Source organism: Danio aesculapii, chromosome 4 (assembly GCF_903798145.1).
Source record: "Danio aesculapii chromosome 4, fDanAes4.1, whole genome shotgun sequence".
In the NCBI taxonomy this organism is placed as follows: domain Eukaryota; kingdom Metazoa; phylum Chordata; class Actinopteri; order Cypriniformes; family Danionidae; genus Danio; species Danio aesculapii.
The window spans coordinates 42,604,378-42,626,407 of NC_079438.1; the positions used below are offsets into that span (position 1 = coordinate 42,604,378).

The 22,030-nt window shown below is 35.3% G+C and overlaps 2 protein-coding genes across 6 annotated transcripts in view; one reads left to right on the forward strand and one right to left on the reverse strand.

Moving 5' to 3' along the window:
• The window catches only part of pkp2 (plakophilin 2), a 14,573-nt gene extending 2,052 nt beyond the window's left edge, over positions 1-12,521 (reverse strand). The window contains exons 1-12 of the mRNA XM_056455731.1: positions 12,124-12,521; positions 11,450-11,523; positions 9,791-10,395; positions 7,860-8,007; positions 6,157-6,364; positions 4,073-4,250; positions 3,673-3,790; positions 3,103-3,264; positions 2,742-2,924; positions 1,603-1,756; positions 1,338-1,530; positions 974-1,061 (exon numbers count right to left, since the gene is read on the reverse strand). Coding sequence (XP_056311706.1) covers positions 974-1,061; positions 1,338-1,530; positions 1,603-1,756; positions 2,742-2,924; positions 3,103-3,264; positions 3,673-3,790; positions 4,073-4,250; positions 6,157-6,364; positions 7,860-8,007; positions 9,791-10,395; positions 11,450-11,523; positions 12,124-12,310 — 2,298 coding nt within the window. The 5' untranslated portion in view covers positions 12,311-12,521. The remainder of the gene's footprint in view (positions 1-973; positions 1,062-1,337; positions 1,531-1,602; positions 1,757-2,741; positions 2,925-3,102; positions 3,265-3,672; positions 3,791-4,072; positions 4,251-6,156; positions 6,365-7,859; positions 8,008-9,790; positions 10,396-11,449; positions 11,524-12,123) is intronic.
• Positions 12,522-16,130: 3,609 nt separating this feature from the next.
• dennd5b (DENN/MADD domain containing 5B) overlaps positions 16,131-22,030 on the forward strand; it is a 61,419-nt gene continuing 55,519 nt past the window's right edge. For all 5 annotated transcript variants that reach the window (XM_056455736.1, XM_056455733.1, XM_056455734.1 and 2 more), the window contains exon 1: positions 16,131-16,458. In XM_056455736.1, coding sequence (XP_056311711.1) covers positions 16,350-16,458 — 109 coding nt within the window. In that variant the 5' untranslated portion in view covers positions 16,131-16,349. The remainder of the gene's footprint in view (positions 16,459-22,030) is intronic.

Consider the following 22,030-nt stretch of genomic DNA (forward strand, 5'->3'; position numbering starts at 1 on the left):
CACTGTCTTAAATTGTTCAAAAGCGTCACATGCTAGTGACACCTGCTGGTCAATACTGTGAAAATGTAGCAAAAATTCAGACAGCATGCAATAAAACGGTCTTTTTCAAATACTCTACAGATGTTAAATTGAAAGAACAACCCATCAAATGCACTTAGCTTATCATCTAATGTCATCAAATATTAAGTATCTGAATAATACAAGTTATTTTATTAATTTTCAAAGCTTATTATTCCATTGTGGGCTCTTTTAAACATGGCAACAAGAGACTATTAACTCATTTCATTCCTTTTCGTTTTAAAAAATGTCTCACTAAAACGTTTATAAACTTGTTAAACTGATCTGAGGTCAGGTAAAACTATGAAACCAGTTCAGGGATTTACCACAGTGGAATGAACACCCAACAAAAAAACAAACATTGAGTTTTCTAAATGTTCTGAAGCTGCGTTTACTGAAATAAAGTGATCTTGCAAATTTGATATGTAAGATTCGTAAAGGTGCAGTGCTTCGAAAGCAGCCATCACAAGTTTTGAAGATAGTCCATATGTTTGAATATTTGAGAATAACCTATTATAATTTCATATAACCCATCATGATGCATGATTAAAAAGACAACAATTATAGGAACTAACTAATTACTTAATACAGACCCTAAATAACATCAAAAACTCACAACAAGTCTTACTGCAGCAATGTGATTGGACACAGATATGGGTGTTATACTAGTGTCACATTAACATAAAAAGTGTATGATGGATAAAATAAAGAACAGAATCCTCTCGCTCAGTTTTCACTATTATTTACAGCACTTATTTAAAAGAATTTAAGTTATTTTGAATGGAAAATGACAGAAAATAATATAATTTAATTTATTATATTATAATAAAAAAATATATATATAATAATATAATTTAAACCACAGTAGTCATTTGTGGAACAACGAAAATATTACACAAACATGTAGTAAGCTCACCTTCTTAAAACTGCTATGAAGTTCTGAATGCCTCCAAAGGGTATGAAGTAAAACACAAGCCGCTTGGCCAGCCCGTGTGGGTCCAAACCTACATTTCATTAAACACAATAAATAACACCAATGAACATAAATGACTTCTGTTAAAACACAAAGGAAGATATTCTGAAGAATGTTGGGAACAAACACAATTTTCTGACTTCCACAGTATTTTTTTGTGTCTACTATAGATGTCAATGACTGCTTATTCTCAGCATTCTTCGGAAATCTCATGTTGCGTTTAAGATAAGAAACAAATTCATAAAAAGAAATTTAGGAGGACATAATGACAGAATTATCATTTAATTGGAAGACACTTTTTTTATACCCATTGTCTTTGGTGCTGATGCTGATGATTTTGGGCAAGGCTCCTTGGTTTATGATGGCACAGGTGTTTGATACAGATGCTTGGCTCAGATTAATAAGTATGTGACAAATGGTGACGGTGATCTCTATCGGTTGCTCTACATTTCGGTCCGAGTTTGGCAGGATGGCGACCAGCTCCGGTAACGCCTGTTTAACTGTAGAAACAAACTGTCATGTGCTGCAAACTGTCATGTGCAGTTTGGATATACAGTATGTTGCTAGCTCACCGATATCTGCGTGCAGTTCTCGATAGCGAGAGATGTTCTTAAGCAACGACACAGCCGTTCGGAGCTCTTCCGTCTCGGCTTCTTGAAGCAACTTCTTCACCTGAGACAGGCCTCCCTCTTTTTGCACGATAAAGTGTGCGATGGCCTGGGATATCTAATAGGGGATGTAAAACATTTTTGAAAAATTCCATCCACATACATTGACTGATTTAAAAAATAAAAATGAAATAAAATATATATATATGTTAATATATATATTTCAGTATCTACTATAAATCTGTGCACATAATTATTTTTAATCTTTAATCAGTATTTTAGTTCCCTTCACTCTACATCCGTGTTTCTCAACCATGTTCCTGGAGGACCACCAACACTGCATGTATGGATGTCTCCTTTGTCTGTCACACCCATTACAAGTCTTTCAGTCTCTGCTAATGAGCTGATGATCAGAATCAGGTGTATTTGGTTAAGGAGAGATGAAAAATGTGTGGAGCTGGTGGTCCTTCAGGAACATGATTGAGAAACACTGCTCTTTATCACTAGCAAAGCCTAACAATTAGCCTATGACATGCTAACAACAGGTTAAATCATGCTAACTGCATGGTTCAACCATACTAACAACATGCTAGAAGCACACTGGGCATATTAAGGTTTTAAAAACAACGTTAATTCAGGCTTATAAATCCATGGTCATGTAAGTAAATCCAGAACCATGGTGAATTACCATGATTTATTTACATTTAACCACGGTTTTCAGGTTTTATTGGTAAATAAATGGAGGCTAATTTTTATAGGTATATTAGAAAGATTGTAAAACAGACTATTATTATTATTATTATTATTATTATTATGAATTATTATATCTATGTTTATCTTTTAAAGACCTTTATAACATCACCTTGTTGACATAGGTGTACTATCTGTGTAATGCTAATAGATGCATGCTATTAATACAAGAAACCTGCATTAGTTTTAGCCCTGAGAAAACAGAAATCAAGCAAAAATATCAGATAAGAATAAAAAACAACTAGCAAAAAATAAATCTCAGAAACACAGAGCACGAGTTAATGATGACCAAATACCAATTTAAGTGATTTACCCCTAAATTATCCCTTTAAAAAATGATTTCCAGGTCGTACCTCTCCAGAACAGGCTGTGAGGTTCTGCAGAGTGCCAATGGATGCCTGTTTGGTGTGTTGGTTTGTGCTGACAGCAATGAGCGACAGATACATCCGGACAGTGATGGCGCTCCAGAGCCACTCCACACCATGAGGACTGCCGTTCTCTTCCAGTAAAGGATAATCTGCATCCGCTTCCAGATCCTGAGGTGACAGACAAAACACAATTTGTGTTCGGCACCATTACATTTGCATTAAGGATGGTCAGGCTGAACACTCAATGGAAAAACGTCTAGTTGTTATCAGCTACGGAATTAAATGAAATCATCCCTAGTTTGAGCTTAAAAGATGTTTTGAAGGATATTTATGGTGTAATACTGACCTCTGCAGAGCTTTTAGGAGTCTTGATAATGAAACAGCCCGGGTTGCTGGTTTCAGTGTGAGTTTGTTTGGGTTTTTGAGCTACAGGTGAGTCCACACGAGGCACTTCACAATCAAACCGATATGAGAGGTTGTGCAGGATGCAGACACAGTTCTCTGTGGCCTGGAAAACGAACAGTTCAATTCTTGTGAAATAGGGTTAGGGTTGAGCTGGAAAAACCCTGGAATAACCCAGGAATAACATTAAGCTGGAATAATAATACTTTTGATTCCAATTAGATCACATAATATTAAATATATCGGGAACATTTATCAACAAACTAACTAAAATTATATTATTTTTTTAATAATAATTTGTATTATTTTATTTAAAAGAAACATTGTGCTTTTTCGTTCTGCTTTTTACGTCAAGCCAAGTTTCAGTAATGTCATATTGTCACATTATAGGTATTATCATTTATCTTATCTCAAGTTTTACCTATAAATCTGGTTCTTCATAATATAAGCCACAAATGAAAGACTCAGCGTGAATGTTGAATAAGATGTGGGTTTAATGTGAGTAGCTCTTTACCTTATCATCAGGTTTGTAGTCGGCAATGGTGCCACGGATGTAATAAATGACACACTCAATGAGTCCCTCACAGTCCCGCATGGCTTTACGCCCATCTGGACCAGCTGAACTCAGATTTCTTAAAAAAAATAATAATAATTAAAAACAATAGTAGTAATGTTAGTAATATTATTTCTCACATTGTTTATTTATATAAATACATATAAATTATTTCATTTAAATACAATTTAAAACATCAATATAAGCTAAATAGACTTTTTTACTTCAATATAAACGTCATTTGTTTCTGTGATATCATACTCAAGCAGTTATAGCGCAACTAAAACAATCTGGTTGGCCAAAATAAACCTGCTTTATTTTATTTGCTTTCTTCCATATTTTCAGAATTAGCTGGTAATACCTCAGGCAGCCGGTGGCATTATAAAAAATGTCAGGGTCGGCGAGGAGCTCCAGTTTAGGGTCTTCACCTTCGGAAATGCCTGAGCAGGGGACCAGTACACTGTCTGTGAGAGGTCTGACCGCTTCTCTGGACAGCTGCTCTTTCAGGAGATCATGAGAGGACAGATTCCACAGCAGACCTGCAACATTAGTGGATGAGAACACACTGTAAAAATTATATACAGTTGAAGACAGAATTATTAGCGCCCTTAATTATTAGCTCCCCTGTTTATTTTTTCCCCAATTTTTGTTTAACACAGAGAAGATTTTTTCAACACATTTATAAACATAATAATTTTAATAACTCTCCTTTTATAACTGATTTATTTTATCTTTGCAATGATGACTTTATCTTTGCAATGATATTTTTCAAGACACTTCTATACAGCTTAAAGTGACATTTAAAGGCTTAACTAGGTTAATTAGGTTAACTAGGCAGGAGAGGGTAATTAGGCAAGTTATTGTATAATGATGGTTTGTGCTGTAGACTATCAAAAAAATATATAGTTTAAGGGGCTAATAATTTTGACCTTAAAATGGTGTTTAAAAAATTAAAAACTGCTTTTATTCTAGCCCACTACGTGTGCATGTGCTGTCACTTTTCACTCTAAATGTGTGTGTGCACTTGGATGGGTTAAAATCAGAGGACCAATTTCAAGTATGATTAAAACTCTACTTGACAAGACTCACTTCAATCATTCATTTAAATTAGTTAATTAAACAAGATGATTAGACGTAAAAAAACGCGAGTGATTGGTCCATGTTCTTAAAATTCTGTACAGAGAGGTCATGTTTTTATCCTTGATTGGTCTCATGCAGTCAAAGCTTGAACTTTCAGATGCAGCGATGTGCGAAACTTGCCATTCGACCATGCGTTTCTAGTCTGATGCATTCGCATGCATATAAATGAAAGTCTGTAGGGAGAAAAGTCCATTGTGACCGCTGTTTTATGCAGTGGTTCTCAATTCCCGTCTTCAGGCCAGGACATTTCATATGTCTTCCTTAATTAACACACATGATTCAGTTCATCGAGTCCTTAACAGACAGCTCCATGAACTGATTATTATGTGTATACACAAAATGTGCAAGCGAGGGCACAAGGACCGGAATTGAGAACCCCTGGTTTAATGTAAAGTTAAAATGATTTCCCAGCAGAGATCCTAATACGACTTTCTTTATTATCACAAAGTGAAAACTTGCCTTTGACTTCACCACATAATTACATTCAACTTCATCACCTCACATAAAAAAAACAAAGCACAATTAACCCTACTCATACTCAAATCCCAGTATTTAAAATTCTAATGTCCCAAATGACATTTGATACGCATTTTTTCTTACTTGAGGTTACCTAAAATGACTTATTTATGGCAAAAGCTGAAATTTTACATTTAAAAGTAGTCAATTGACATCAAGGTGACATGGTGGCTCAGTGGTTAGGACTGTCGCCTCACAGCAAGAAGGTCGCTTGTTTGAGTCCCTGCTGGGCCAGTTGGCGTTTCTGTGTGTAGCTTGCATGTTCTCCGTGTTTGTGTGTGTTTCCTTCAGGTGCTCCGGTTTCCCCCACAGTCCAAAGATATGTGGGAATAGGTGAATTAAATAAACTAAATCGGCCGTAGTGTATGTGTGTGAATGAGAGTGAGTTTGGGTGTTTCTCAGCACTGGGTTGCAGTTGGAAAGGCATCCGCTGTGTAAAACATATGATGGATAAGTTAGCGGTTCATTCCGCTGTGGCGACCCCTGATGAATAAAGGAACTAAGCCGAAGAAAAATCAATGAATGAATTGACATCAATTGGTTTTGCATTAAATTGACATCTAGCATTGGCGTTAGATGTCAATATAAGGTCGTTTTGACATCAAGATAGTTTAGATGCATTGTAGAGATACAAAATCCAGTGTAAATTCATCATTTGTGATAAAAGCATTCAGATTAATAACATTTTCTTATATTGCTATTTTGGTCATCAAAAGGACTAAGCAAATTAAATATGATATGTTGGAATAAATTAAATACAATGAAATGTATGCTGAAATACTTGTTTACCAGTGAGCTGGCGCCGAGTTTCGATGTCTCGATTTATCTTGAGAAGTCTCAGGATCACTGGAAGCCCCTCGCAGTCTCTGACCTCCATTTTGTTCTCATTGTTTTCAAAAACAATATTTCGGAGAGAGCTGACGGCGGCCCGCTGGAGTTCCTCGCTGTCATTCTGCATCAGCTTCAGCAGCTTTGGGATGCCTTGTAGATAAAGTATCTGAGAAGGTGGAAGATGATGAAATAAGAAACCTCAAAATGTGTCAAAGCTTATGCATTTCTTTTTTATTTCTTTTAATATGAGTGATGTTAGTCAATGTTCTGCACCAAAATAATCTTACTTAATTTTTATATCATTCACTCTTAAAAAGAAAGGTTGCAAAAGGGTTTTTGTATTTATACCATAGAACCAATTTTGTTTTCCTAAAGATCTTTTAGGTCAACTGACAAAGATTTTTTTACCAGCATCAGCCCTGATAATCACTACCAAAAATTCCTCCTTTAAATTATTTGTTTTTACATAATGCCACAGTTGTATTTGTAAAACAACTCAATCAATTATTTTTGTTGTGCTATAACTGCTAAACAGAGATTTTAGATTATTAAAGTTTTTTTAATAAGTCAATGATCAGATTAAAACACTGACACACATTCAAATTTGGACATAATAACACACACATATAACAAACTCTGACATCTATACCTAAATTAAAAACAACCAAAAACTAAAAAAACAACAACAGCAATGTTGATAAGGATGCACAAGAGTTGAAAAAAACATTTTTGCTGCTTGTTCAAACTACTATTTAATATTAGCTGAATCAACACAATTCTTGACTTTTTTTTGGAGACAACTTAATTGTTTTACGTTCAATCCACTTAAATTTGTTAATACAATTAAGTTACCTTAATCAATATGTGTTGGGACAACATGAACAAATTGTGTAAAACCCTGAATTATGTTGAAGAAAAATATGAATTTCTTACAAAACATTTTGATCCTAAAACATTTAAACCATAGTTTTGACCTTTTATCTTTGTTTAACCTCTGTTTATGTCTTTCATCAGGTCACGTCAAGCTCCTTAATGTGTGTGTGTGTGTGTGTATACAGTATATATGCATCTGCTAACGGCTGTAATGTCAGCTGTAACGTCTCCCAAAGCATCTAAACATTACTATTATCAGTGTGGATGGTATCTGGATATTATAATCTGGACAAGTTTGTTGGCTGCAGCTCACTTAATAGCCTCCAGTATCACTCCTTTTTACTCCACAAAGCGTTCTTTACAGTGGAAATGGGCTTTCCAGATTATTAAAATGTTTTAAAAAGTTTTTTGTATGTTCATTCGGGAAACAAAACTGGTTCTTCTATGGCATGTCTAAAAAAACACCCTTATGCAATCTTTATATAGTCAAATCAATAGCATAAGATAAATGTTTGCGTCTACTGTCGTAATGCTAATAACTTACCGTGTAACAAACTTAGTAAACATGTAAACCACACTAAATACTTTTCTTTGACTTACTTCCACGCCCATCTTCCACTTAATTAAAGCACCACCTCGCCGTGTAGTGCTATGACTCACTGTTTTATTTTGCCCGAGGTGTTTGTTATCACCGCAACCATTCAGACTTTTTGTGTGAGATATATCATCATCTTTTGGGTGGATCACACTATACTAGCATGGGCTATTTGGAGTTGAGTATCACTTACCTTTCTCTTGGCATCTGGACTGTTAAAGCACTGGTTCTGTATGAAGTTAGCAGCGGTGATTTGTGTTTCCATGTTATTATCTTGTGTCAGCAGATTTACAGCCTCTTTTAGTGTCATCTCTGCACTCAGCTCACCTGGTTTGCCCTTCCTTTAACACACAGACATATATTCAATAAAGACTTTCGCTGCTTGTTCAAACTACTTATTTAAATTGATGGAAACAACACAATTCTTACATTTTTCGGGGGGACAACTTAATTGTTTTATGTTCAATCGACTCAAATTTGTAAAAAAACAATTAAATTAACTTAATCGATTTGTGTTGGGACGACATGAAGGAATTGTGTGGAACCCAGCATTTTTTACAGTGTAAAGGGGGTCACACACCAGAAGCGCCACTCGATGACGCACCGCGTCGCGCTACGCAGTGCAATGCACTTCAGAATTCAAAACATGGATTTCTATCAGGGTACACACACCGCCTGCTGTCCGCTGCGCCCAGCCATGACTCAGGACACTATTCATATTTCTGCCGCGCCACAGAGCGCCATCTGAATAGTTTCACATTCAATAACATGCGAATGTGCACGTCTGGTGTGCGATACTTCCAACTGTCATGTGCGCGCTGTGTCGCGGCACATCCGGTGTGTGACCCGCTTAAGACAGAAACACTTGTTCCATCTTCAACAACTAGTCCAGATGCTTGCAAAGCAGATAGATTTCTTTTAAACTAAAGTACTAATGAATAAATAAATAGTAACAAAATAAATAAATAAAGTAACACAACACATTATAAAAAAGAATCTCTATTAAGTAAAATGGCTTTCAAATGGCTATTATTATTATGTCTAAAAGTAGTGATATTAAACTAACATCTGGTATTTTGAAGCATTTTAAAACTTTTAACATTATTAGCAAAATAATTGCTAATAAACTATATATGAAGAGTTTAGATGCAGGAACCTCTAAATGCCATTTACTCTTTTCTCCTACAATTAGCATTTTTCTCTGACTCCTGTGTGTAGGCTCGGTAATTTTACTTTTATACTGACGAATAAGTTATTTTCATTGCCTTTAAAGTAAACATAAACATAGCAGGCAAAGAAAAATGCTCATTTTAGGAGAACATTTCACATGGAATTTAGATGGTTTTGCATCTGAACTCTTCATATATATGATTATAATTTATTAGAACTATTAATTATAACTTATAATTAGAATTAATTAAGAGTTATATAAATTAGTACAATTAAAAATATTTTATTCTGTCATTTGAAACCATTTAAATTTGTAAACTTCATAAGCAATATAAACTTTGTAAGTCCTTGTTCAAAAATAACAACTAATAGGTATAACTAGTATTAATAAGCTAATTATTAATACTATTAATTATAAATAATTTACATATAATGTAATGCATACTTTTATTTATTACAAATTTGTATTGTTTTAATCTATTAAATTAAATGTACAATTTGATTGTTGATTTACTTACATTTGACTTTGCAATAGGAGGTTTGTACTTTGTAGCGAAGCATTTCAAACGTTCAGACTTAAAATGCTTGTATATTAAGATTTGTTTTTTCATTAAATGTATAAATTACACACTTATCTACGCTGTAAAAAACAGATAAGATCAATCAGTCATGACAACATATGTTTTTAGTTCATTGTAACTTGTTAAACTGAGTAAATCAAGTTCTAACTTAATTTAATAAGCTACGCAAGCTGTTTTAAGTCAGTATAACACAAGTTTAGTGGACTCATAAGGTTAAGGTTTGACTCAGCTTAAAAATTTAAGGCAACCAGGATTTTTTTTACAGTGTATATACTTATATAAGCTTAATTACTAAATATATGTTTTAACACTTTAAAAATGTACCAAAATCTAAATGTATAAACGTATGTAAATGTATAAACCACTGTCTCACTTTGTTAATGTGGTAACTGCATGTTGCTTGACCTCCAGCTTTTCAATCCTCCCCAAACTTCCTGACTGCTCCTCCATGCTGATAAGTGATCCAGTTTGGGAGGGTCGTCTTCCTGCAACAAACTCCAGGCTCGGCTTCCTCACGCGGCTCTGCCAGGACACGTTCTCTGATTGTTCGAGACCAACAAAACCCCCCTCTCTCTGCTTACAGAGGGTCCGCTGAAGGGTGTGCTTTTCCGACTCCATCCGGCTCCTCTCTACAGAAGCGCTCGGTAGAAACACATCATCTGTATCATCCGTGTGGTGGTTTTCATACACCGGGCTGCTGGGGATTTGTGTGACTAGTGACTTGCCTGCAAAGCGTGGGTTTCGCAGGACCTCGGAGTGGGCGTAGCGTAAAGGGAGTTTGTTCATGTGGAAGTGGCTGGTTGTAGGGGCCGAGGGGAGAGTCAGAGAGTTGGAGCCCCAGAATAAACCAGCTCTGTTAGGGGTGTAACGAAAGCTTCCATAGCCTCTGTGAAATACAGGTGGCTCCATGCTTGGCCATTGAGATCGATCAACCATCCGCAGTGACCTTGTGGCTTCATGATTAATGGAGAATGTCCGCTGCAAAGTAGAATATATGTTAATATCTCAAATTAGTGATATTAAAAAGAAAGATCAACCAAAAATGAAAGTTCTGTCATTATTTGCTCCAAACGTGTAGTCTATTTTTTTCTTTGTAGAACACAAAAGAAGATATTTTGAAGTATGTTGAAAACCCATAGTATTTTCTTCCTGCTATGAATGTCAATAGCTACTGGTTTCCAACATTGTTCAAAATATCTTCTTTTGTGTTCAAAAGTAAAAACCACCTGAGGGTGAGTAAATAATTAGTATACAGTATCTTATTTTTTGGGGTTGAATGATCTCTTTAAAGCCAAAGTACATGGACAATTGACTAATATTTTGTCTGTTCCATGCAATAAAAGGCATCTTAAGCATTATAAGGTGAATATGGTGCACAAGTACATTTATACTATTGCTTTTTGACATTTTTGGGAAATTAGTCAGGGCTAATCAGCTCTAGTCAGTGCTGGGTGTTAACTGATTACATATAATCTGAATTGTGTAATCAATGGTACTGGTAATTAGGGTATATATGATTTTAGAAAACTCTGTAATCAGATTACAGTTTATTTTTATGAACTAAATGCTTATTATTGTTATTATAATGATAAGTTATTTACACATTTGCAGTAAATTATTCAATTATTCATTCAACTTTTACATTTTATTTCCTCAGTGTGCTTTGAAATATATACCTATTTGAATTTGGAGTCAAAAGTACCAAAAAACAAATGACATGCATGTAAACAAATATAATGTGGGTGTTCAAGTATAATTTGGGAAGGCAGTGTAATGTTTAGTGCATTCAATTTTGACAACAACAAACAATAGATTATATTATTTCTTATTTCATAATCCCATTCCAATCAAAACAGAGAGTAATCTATAAGCAGTCAGAATACATGACCTTATCTGTCATTCGTAATCAATAGCAAACTACAATTTTTAACCCCCGGCTCTACTGTCATCATACAAGTAAAATATAATGCAAATGTATTCCTAGGGTAACCCATCCCCCAACAAAGAACATGATTATTTCAGACGTTTTTACCTTCAAATGTAGATTTCCTAAAGATGAACTACTTGAAATTTGACAGCTGGACAGACTTTCTGCAGGAGATGAATCTGCAATGCACCCAAAAGACACATGACTGATTTGCATACAACACAATACAACAGAATATATCCTCATGCTAACTTTCAAATCCTGCTAAATTGGCTTGAATTAATGGGTTCTGAGAAACTACAGGGTCCACCATTTTACACTAATGAGGAGATGCCTAATCATATTACTTGAACATGTACATAGTTATTATTATATTATATATTTATGTATTTGATTACACATTTTATTATACCTACATGTGACCTTTAACTATCCATTGAAGAACCTGTAAGCACAATGTAAATACTACTTTACATGAACTGAACATGCATAGTAGGCTATAGTACCATCAAAGACTGATAACACAGTATGTTTTTGTAAAGGATAAAGAAAGAAACCACAAATCAATATTCGTCTATTAGTTGAGCCCTAAATAAAGTACAACAAATACTGAAAGGAGAGGAGAACAAAGGGCAGAAGTGAAATCTGACCATCAACATTTGACTGACATCTTGTGTTCTTGTCAAGCAAAAAACAAACACCTGTATCCCACTCCAAAACAATACAGTTCTTATCTTCAGCCAGTTTTCTGTGATACCGGGCAGTTTCATCCTTCATACCTGCTGGTTTTGGTTTCCTTTTTTTCCGCGAGAGAGTGAGCTGCACTTGTTGCTGTAGTCGGTTGAGCCGGTGCGCGTCGGCGAGCGTGAGTTTGTCCGCCAGCGGTAAAGCTAGAGAAGAGTCTTCGGGGTGGAAAGAGTCGTGAACCGGCAGCACGGAGCGCATGAAGTCCCTCTCCTCCGCCATCGAAGCGTCAGGTGTTTGACTCTCCGCTGGGCGTGAAGGAGTCCTGCGGTTGTTCTTTGTGTTCAGGGTGTGGTTTAAGCATGCGTCACTCACCTCTCCAAAGATCGTGTTTCTTGCCGAGACTGAACACCTGAGCTCGGGGAGGTGGAGGCTGACGGGCGCTTTCACTGCGGATATCGACTCTGCTGAGGCTGGGAATGGCTGGCAGTGATGTGTGGACTCAGCATTGTTTATTGTAGGGCAACTGAGAAAACTTTCAGAACCCTTTAATCATGAGGCCACGCCCACAAATGTGGCGTCACACTCGAAAGTTTGTATAGGTGAAATGTTCCTCCATGGTAACTTGTGCCAACACACTTCAGTTATTGTGCCTTAGTGTAATTCGTTGTTATTAATTTAATGACGAGGATGTTTTTTGCTATTATATAAATCAGGAGTTCTTAAAAAGGGGCGCCAGGGCCCATAAAGGGGCCTCTGCGAACATCTCAGGATTTGAAATAATCTAAAACAATTTGAATATGAAACAATTTGGAAATGTCTTATTTTTAATCACTCAGAGTCTCTGACAGAAAAGTCTGTATGAATATAAATGAGTATTTTTTCCTCATAATTTTCTTACAGGTGTTTTACCTATTCTGACTAATGCACTATTAGCCATATGTTGTGCTTTAAAGTTGAAAGAAATAGGCTATCTGTAAACAGAACAGAAAACCCAGATAGCATACAAATGTGGGCCGTTTTAGGCTGTTATGCGGCACTAGTGGTCTTCTTTCAGCCCATACAAATGAAGGTGAGCCTGAAGTGGCCCACCTGTTCAATGGCAAAAGGGGGCCAAAGATTCCAATTCACATATGGGCCATTTAAGGCAAAGATTTGGCACTTATGGTTAAATGTAATCTGAATGTTAGCCTAATGTGGCCCATGTGTAAAATGGTAAAATTACCCAAATGACAGAAGACAAATGTGAGCCACTATTGGCAAAAATGTGGCATAGTCATTTAAGGGTAATCTGGGTCAAAACTCAAAGTGGCTCACATAAAGGTACAAATGTGGCCCAGTTACTGTAAAACATATGTGGGCCACTTTTGGAAAATATTTGGCACAATAAGCTCTGGCTAATGTGGCTGTGAGTCTAAAGTGGCCTAGATGTGATATGACAAATATGGCCCAGTTATCTTATAACATATGTGGGCCACTTTTGGCAAATATTCGACATAATAAGCTCTGGCTAATGTGGCTGTGAGCCTAAAGTGGCTCAGAGAAAATATGGCAAATGTGGTCCAGTTATCTTAAAACACATGTGGGCCACTTTTGGCGATTATTCGGCACAGTAAACTCTGGCTATGTGGGCTGGATGTAAGTGTCTGGTGTGGGCCGGATCTGCAATAGTATCTGGATGCAGCCTTTCTGATGCAAGCTGAGATTGAATCATTCAGCGATGCAACATCAGGGGTGTGAGGGTAGGGTATCTGGGCCAAAATAAATGCAAACTGTGGCCCAGAATAGGGTCAGTTCTAATTCATTTGGTTGAATTCTGACTGAAATGAGGAATTGCTATGGCTTAATTGTGGCCCAGATCTGGCAAACATGAGTCTACCACCCAAGTGCCATCAATGCATGTGGTATGTGGGCTGGACGTATGTGTTTGGTGTGGGGCAGATTTGAGCCAGATGAATCTTGCTATCTGGGAATGTGTTTTTGTATATTTATTCACTATAGGTTATTCTTAAAAGTGTGATTCTAGTCAAATATGAATTTGTTCTGTTTGGTCAACACATTATGCTCTTTGAAATGACAATAAATTAATTACTTACTGTCAGTGATCACATTTATTGTTTTAATCCACTGGAAAACTTCTGAAATCCATTTGCTTACTTTGAATTCATGCAATGCTGCATAAGAGGCAGACTAAATTATGCCTGCTTTCACCCACCTCAGCACTCAGCACTAAAGACATGTAAATATCACCTTTGGAAAGTAAAAGATATTGTAACAATACATCGATTTAACCAACAGAGGGCGGCGGAGTAATGCTGCTCAGTGCATAGCCTATACCAGGGGTGCCCACACTTTTTCAAATGAAGGGCCAAAAACCAAATAACACTAATAGCCGTGGACCAAAGGTAAATATACCAAATTATTTTACATTAAATTTGCCATGGGTTTCCTAATTTTCCTAATTCAAACATCACTTTGAATCGTATTAACTAATAAGCATATCTTTTTAAATTATAACTTACTGCAATAAAAACATAAACAATCACATTTACAACACAGTGGAGTCCCTCACCTCTGGCCTATGTCATATTGGCTGTAAGGGTGTTGTTTTTCTTAAGAACTAAAAGTACAACATTTAAATATTTAATACTTTTCTATTATATATCTTATATGTAGAGCTGCATGGTAGCGCAGTGGGTAGCACATTTGCCTCACAGCAAGAAGGTCGCTGGTTTGAGCCTCGGCTGGGTCAGTTGGCGTTTCCGTGTGGAGTTTGCGTGTTCTCCCCATGTTGGCATGGGTTTCCTCCGGGTGCTCCGGTTTCCCCCACAAGTCCAAAGACATGTGGGACAGGTGAATTGGGTAGGCTAAATTGTCCATGGTGTATGTGTGTGAATGAGTGTGTATGGATGTTTCCCAGTGATGAGTTGCAGCTGGAAGGGCATCTGCTTCATCCGCAAACATGTGCTGAATAAGTTGGCAGTTCATTCCGCTGTCGCAACCCCAGATTAATAAAAGGACAAAGCCGAAAAGAAAATGAAATGAAAAATCTTAAATGTATACAGGGTGGGCCATTTATATGAATACACCTGCATAAGCTTATTGGGATTTTCACAAGAAAAACAATGGTGTGCTTAGTTTTAAATGTAACTTAAACATTTTAACCGTTCTTTCATAAATTATTTACAAGCCCCCTCACATAATGTGCCACAAACAGGACGTTAATATCACAAACCATTCCCATTTTGTTAAGGTGTATCCATATAAGTGGCCCACCCTGTACTTGTATATGAGTCAAAACGAGATGCCTTATTTTGGTTTCTTCTAAAAAGTGAATTTAAAAAGTGCTTTTAAATTATAATATGAAAATTTAATGAAATAAAAGTATAAAAATTTGTTTTGGAGCTGTACTGTGGTCCTTAAATAGTTTTTAAATGTCAGTATGTCAACAATCAGATATTTTCTACATAGTTTTGACATAAAAACCATTGTAACACTAAATAACATTTTAGTATGAACCTTCTATAAATCATAAAATCTAAGACAATAATAATTTTTTTTTTCAGAAAAAAAGGACACATTGTAATTTATGGATAAGGAAAAATTATTTTAAGGTGCAGAAATGTATTGAAAACCACATGAACAAATACAATTATTTTTGATGATGTTTATGCTTATTATCTAATTAATTTGAACACATGCCTTTTTTCTTTTTTATTCCTTTAAAACCCGTTTCAACATGTTTTAATCTGTTTTTAATATTTTTATTCTTGGTTGTTTTTAATACTTTTAATGTTTTTAATACTTTAAAAGGTTGTTTTTTTATTTTTTAATGCTTGTTCTTTTATTCTTGTTTATGTGAAGCACTTTGAATTACCATTGTGTGTGAAACGTTCTATATAAATAAACTTGCCTTGTTTTGCCTTGAAGTCTAAAAAACATTGACCTGCTTATTTATTTATTTATTTTCACAGATGAATCATAATATTTGAAACGCACTGCCTCCATCAGTGCGCGTCCTCGGAGAAACGCTCGTGCTGGTGAAGAAAGCTCCCGATTGGCTGACCGTGATCAGCTGAAGCGGTGCGTCAGTTCACTCGCTCGTCAAAGCGCCTACAACTCTGAGCACAGCAGCAAACGCTCCTCAAACCAAAAAAACACCAACATACTCTGTTTTCCGAAACTCTCTGCACAAAATATTGACGATTATCTTTCTCTAAAACCGCGTTTTTGATTGATTTCCTTCGCCCGGGGACGCTGGATATGGAGCTGGTTGGTTCTGAATAACGGACGCGGACAAAGCGGATCATCTGTAGCCGTGATGAGCGCGACTATGAGCGGCTCTGGATCTGCGCCCTGCCGCTTCGCACATTACTTCATAGTATGCGGACTAGACGACGAAACGGGACTTGAACCCGATGCTTTGGCAGGTAACACTGGCTTTTGTGTTTCTAATATAACACAGTTGCGTGATGGTAAACACAGGAGAGCAGGTTTAACAAACGCGAGCTGACGTGCACTGATTTTTTATGAGCCTTGATTACATTATAGGTACTCCTCTTGTCATTTTGAAATATGTGTGTGTTAATATGCTTGCTTGGGTGTAGTAGACTTCGTAGATGACATCTACACTATTTAAGAAAGTGCACTGATTTTTGTATAGAGACAATGATCAGAACATGATGTAAAAATGTATACAGGTATTAGCAAATTGTTTTGGGTTAATCTGGTCAACATGATGAGATTGGTTCAATTTTCAAGATATGTTTTTTCAGTCTATTCGTCTGGAAATAAAATATAATGATAACAATAATAATAATAATAATAATAATAATAATAATGATAATGATTATAATAAAAGAAAAATTAACATGGGACATATTCGTCTTATATACTGACCAGTTTATCATATTTTTCTGTGAATTGAGATATCATGGTGGTCTTAAAATGTCAAAAGATTGACCACATGTTTGTTTTTATGCAATACTAATGTCTACAACATACATAAGTCATTTTGTTTTTATAATTTTAGACTGTATGGTCTAAAAATCATTGACAACTGTATAGTTATTCTCATGGAGTGAAAGCACAATTACTTAAAATACTGCAAATGAATCTGTAACACAGACAAGGTATTCTTGTATTTGAAAAATAGAGTTAGAGATATTGTAGAACAATCATAGAAGAATCAATGTAATAACTAATTACCTAAATGTAAAAAGAAACCGAAATCAATAGCGTTCAGTGTATCTGTTGTAGGAGGGATCAGATTGGTTCAATATTTAAGCCTGGACTGACTGGTGTCAACATTGAGCCTCAAGTCGTCAATAAAAACAATCATCCTCATCCTCACAAATTGATTGCCTGAATGCTTTTGGATGCATCATATTGGTGTCACTTTGAATCTGATGATATCTGACATTCTGACAGTTAATGTTAATTAATATGCTTTCATTTGTACAAAAATATGCAAAAGAAAGAAAAAATGCATCCTTCTCCGAACACAGAATTTGTCATGATCGTCATCTGTGTGCTTTGTGTCACAACAAATAGTTTGTGATGTAGGACAAAAGAAAGACAAAATATTGGTTCAGATTTGAATGATTAATTTCCTCAAACATGATGATTTAGGACACATGAAAGGAGAATTTGCCATTCGCAAATTATTTACGCAATACCTGCTTGAATAATTTCACAACTTTATATAGCTAATGACATAATCATATTGTCTTTATCGCACATATGCATCTGAAATGATACTAAACATGCAGGTTTTTAAAGATATCACAGAGTATTGCAGTTCAAAGTGCTTTCCATTAAGCCAGCTCACTTCTTTTGATTTGAGTCACTCATGCTGTGAATGCTATCAAGAAACTAATCTCGAATGGCTTGTTTTTGAGTGGCATGTGTCTAATATGATGTAGCTGTGTTGTTTTTGGCACAGCAATCCTCAGGTTTGTACAATTGTCTTGCATGCATTATGCACATTTCTTGTAACTTGATTTGAAAGCATTGCCAAGAGCGTAAGTGAAATTGTCAAAACAAACACTGCTTCTAAAAGCCACTTGTAATCCCAGTAGCCAGCCTGTCTACTCTCTAACCTTGTTTTTCTCCAGTCTTTGGCCTTGTTTTAACAGATGTTGGGGTGATCGCTGTACATTTTTAAGGCCTGGCACAGTTTAACAGGCTGGTGAACTGTGTGAAGAGCTAAGCTGCATGTGCCTGATGCTCTCGTGGATTAGATGTGTTGCTTTTAACTGAGAGAGAAAGAGAGAGAGCAGGGCGTGTGGGATCATTACAGACTCATGAACCTGCTTAGAGCTTCTATTTTTGCTTTCAACAGAGGTTTTAAGAAGTTTGGTTCGGTTTTTAAAAGACAATAAATTAAGCCTGTGCGGTTGTCCTGGGAAATACAAGTTAAAGTTTATCCTTCAGCAGATGCAAAATAAAATAAATGCGTAAAAGTGTAATACAGCATTATTTTCCTCTGTGTTAAATGTGACTGTGTTAAAAATAATAGCTTTTGTCCATTTTTACCATGATTTATGAAATGATTGTTGTTGATGATGAAGTATGCCTGATTGATGACATATTAAAAGACTCGATATGTCACGATATCTATTTGTTGTACAATATATTGCACCAAAATATAACAAATATAATATCGATAAACGATATTACTGTCATTTTAAGACCCTTTTATGCCAATCATTATATAATGCCAGAATGACAATATAATATCATCACAATGTAAGTACACTCTTCCAACGAACACATCATATTTTATTCTTAAGAATATTTCAATGAATAATAGTCATTTTAACAGTTTAATAATTAGGCATTGGAATCAGAATGCATATCCTAAATGAATAATAATAAATGTTAACAAAAAAGTGCAAGGTAAAAAGTAACCGAGGCTGCGATAACTGCTACCGGATCTACTTTCATTCGTCAGACGCCAACGTGAAAATATACTTTAGTAATTTATAGTAAAGACTATAGTGTTTTTTAATCATACGGACACTGACACCTCCAATAGAGATAGAGATGTTGCTAAAATGTTGCTAGAATTGTTTTTATGGGTGATTATATATTGCAAAACCTAAAGTGATTGAGGTCATGTCCATGTGTTGTGCAATAAGTCGATAAATTGATTATTGTGACAGGCCTAATCGACATAATCATGCAATCCATTAGGTTTTCCACATTTATCAGTAAGAACTTTGTAATAACTTAAATTCAATTCAAAATTAGTATGATTTATTTGTTTTTTTTATTTTACATAATCACGTGATTATAGCATATCTTACGAATATTAAAAAGAACAATCAAATACCCAATATCAACCACTATACCAATAAATAAAAACATTGAACAAGGAACTTGATAATTTTTTGATTCCAGTATTGTTAATTAATAAGTAATTGTTATATTTTTCAATTTATATTTAGCCCTTTAGCTTTTTTCTAGCTTTTTCTGTATGTACGTTTGCTTAAGTTTGAAGTTTTAGATACCGTTTTTTGATTTTAGCAATGCTTCTAAGGTGTTTTTTAATTTGATTGACATTCAGTTTTATTTCAGTTAAAGGGACAGTTCAGTTCAGGTTTTTTCACCTAAAAATAAAAATGTACTTACTATTGACACACCCTAAATTGGTTCCAAACCTTTTTGAGGATTCTGTTCAACCTAAAAGAATATTTTGAGGAAAACTGATAACCACTGATTTCTATAGTAGGAAAAACAAATACTACGGAAGTCACTGGTTTTTAGCATTCTTCAAAGTATCATTTATATTCAACAAAAGAAAAAAATCTGTGAAAAGTGAATGGTTAGTAAATGATGACAGATTTTTTTTTTTTGGTTAAACTATCCTTTTAATCAACACAATTTAATAGTAATAATCTAATTTTAATTTAAAAGTAACAACATTACAAATCTGATTTCAGTGTTTCCACAGACAGAAAGCCCTTTTCCCTTTTAGCAGATCCACAGGGAGACTGGTCTGCTTTCCTAGAGCTGTTAGAGCAGATCTTGATTAAACAGTTTGAGCTTGATTAATTCACCTCTGTGTGTGTCCAGTGTCGTGGGGCCTGGGCTTTTATCAGCTTCCCAGATCACTCAGATAAGCCACGTCAACTGGCACAGAGATGCTTTATCCAAGATATCCGTAACCTTTGTCACAGATTGTCCCACTCTTCTTGTCCGATCAATACGAAGTGTTTTGGAAAGCCCCCCTCGCTCCACCTTGATACACCTGTATTCTCTTATGGCCTACTTTTTAACATTCGTTTGTAATTCAAACCGCTTGAAGATGGAAAGAGCAAGAGATGCTTTTCCTGATATATTTTTGGCCCCGTTTCCTCCGCTCTATTGTTCAGAGTGCATGTTTTTTTTTCCTGCTGGATACTTCAGCGTGTTTCTGCATGACTGAGTGCGCAGTTGTCCAATCCCAGAGGGCCCTGCTCTCATACGACCGCTTGCTTTTCAGCAAAATCATCACCGTTGGTCGCCTTTTCACTGCTCTGTCTGAGGATTTCAATGTTTGGACTGTGTCGAGGTTAATTGTAGTGATCATTCATTATGCAAGCACATCGATGGGTGTCATTTTGAGTTGTTGTGCCTCTTTCCTTGATGGCAGAGGCTTGTAAATGAGGTGTTCGGCCTCGGCTGGGATTACTGTTGTTGTAAACTTGAGTATATTTTCGATCTTAGACTTGATTAAAAACAAGAAGATGATTATAACTTTATATCTCACTATTACATCTATATAGCCATTATGATGGAATGCATGTGTGTATGTCTAAAGTGTTTCAGCCCAAATGTTTGGTCTATTTTATATATATAGATATATAAATATAAATAATGTGTAACTTTAGTGTTTGTCCGTATTTGACCCAAATTTTGGTTTAGATAATGCAGGATTTTTGTATATACACTCAAAAAAAAAAAAGACATTTCCTTTCTTTTAAACTACTTATTTAAATTGAGCTGAAACAACACAATTATTCTTATGCTTTTATGTTCAATCCACTTAAATTTGTAAAAACTAAGTTAACAATACTAATAATCGAAATCTAATCGCAATTTGAAACCTTGCGATTAGTTTATCACACACTGTAAAAAATGCAGGGTTTAATACAATTCACTCATGTTGTCGATTGTTAACTTAACATTTTTAACAAATGTATGTGGATTTAACATAAAAAATTAAGTTGTTGCAATGAAATCTCAAGAATTGTGTTTCAGCTTATTTTAATTGACTAGTTATTTTAATTGACTATAGTGCAAGAGGCTGCAATATGAAATATATATCTATTATTTCATTTCCCCTCACCGAGAGCAAATGCGTCACCTCCGGCTGTATGTGACAGTCTTACTAGCCAATTGAGTGAGCACACTTTCGTTCTGCCCAATCAGAATTGCGCAACCAAATTCTGGCCTCAATAAAAAAAAGAAAACAAACAGGAAAGTGCTGACAAATTGGAATTATGGCGTCTGCTGCTTCAGAAGCATTAATAGATGAAATAATATAAAAAAAAACAACATTTGTAACATGGGAATATTTTGCTTTCAAATTCACAGACACCGAACAAAAACAGGTTAATTTTAAGAGCTGTCGCAGAATTGTTGCCACAGCTTACAGATTATTGAGCTTAAGCTTGACTACAAAAATTAAAACGTAAATCAAATCACAATCGCAATATCTGTCAATTATATATTTATATAATTATTTATAATATTAGATTTTTTCCCTAAATCGCACAGCCCTAGTGTTGACCCACCTTTTTACAGTGTAGTAATCAGACAACAGTACAAGTTCAGTAATTTTCCTTCTCATAATCGCTTTTAGACATGCCGCTCTATGGTAATGCAATTTTTTAAAAGTTTGTATTATTATTATTATTATTATTATTATTATTATTATTTACAATATTTAACATAAATGCAACTGCATCTGTAATTGTGCCTTTATGTTTTATTGCAACTTTATATCTATTATTG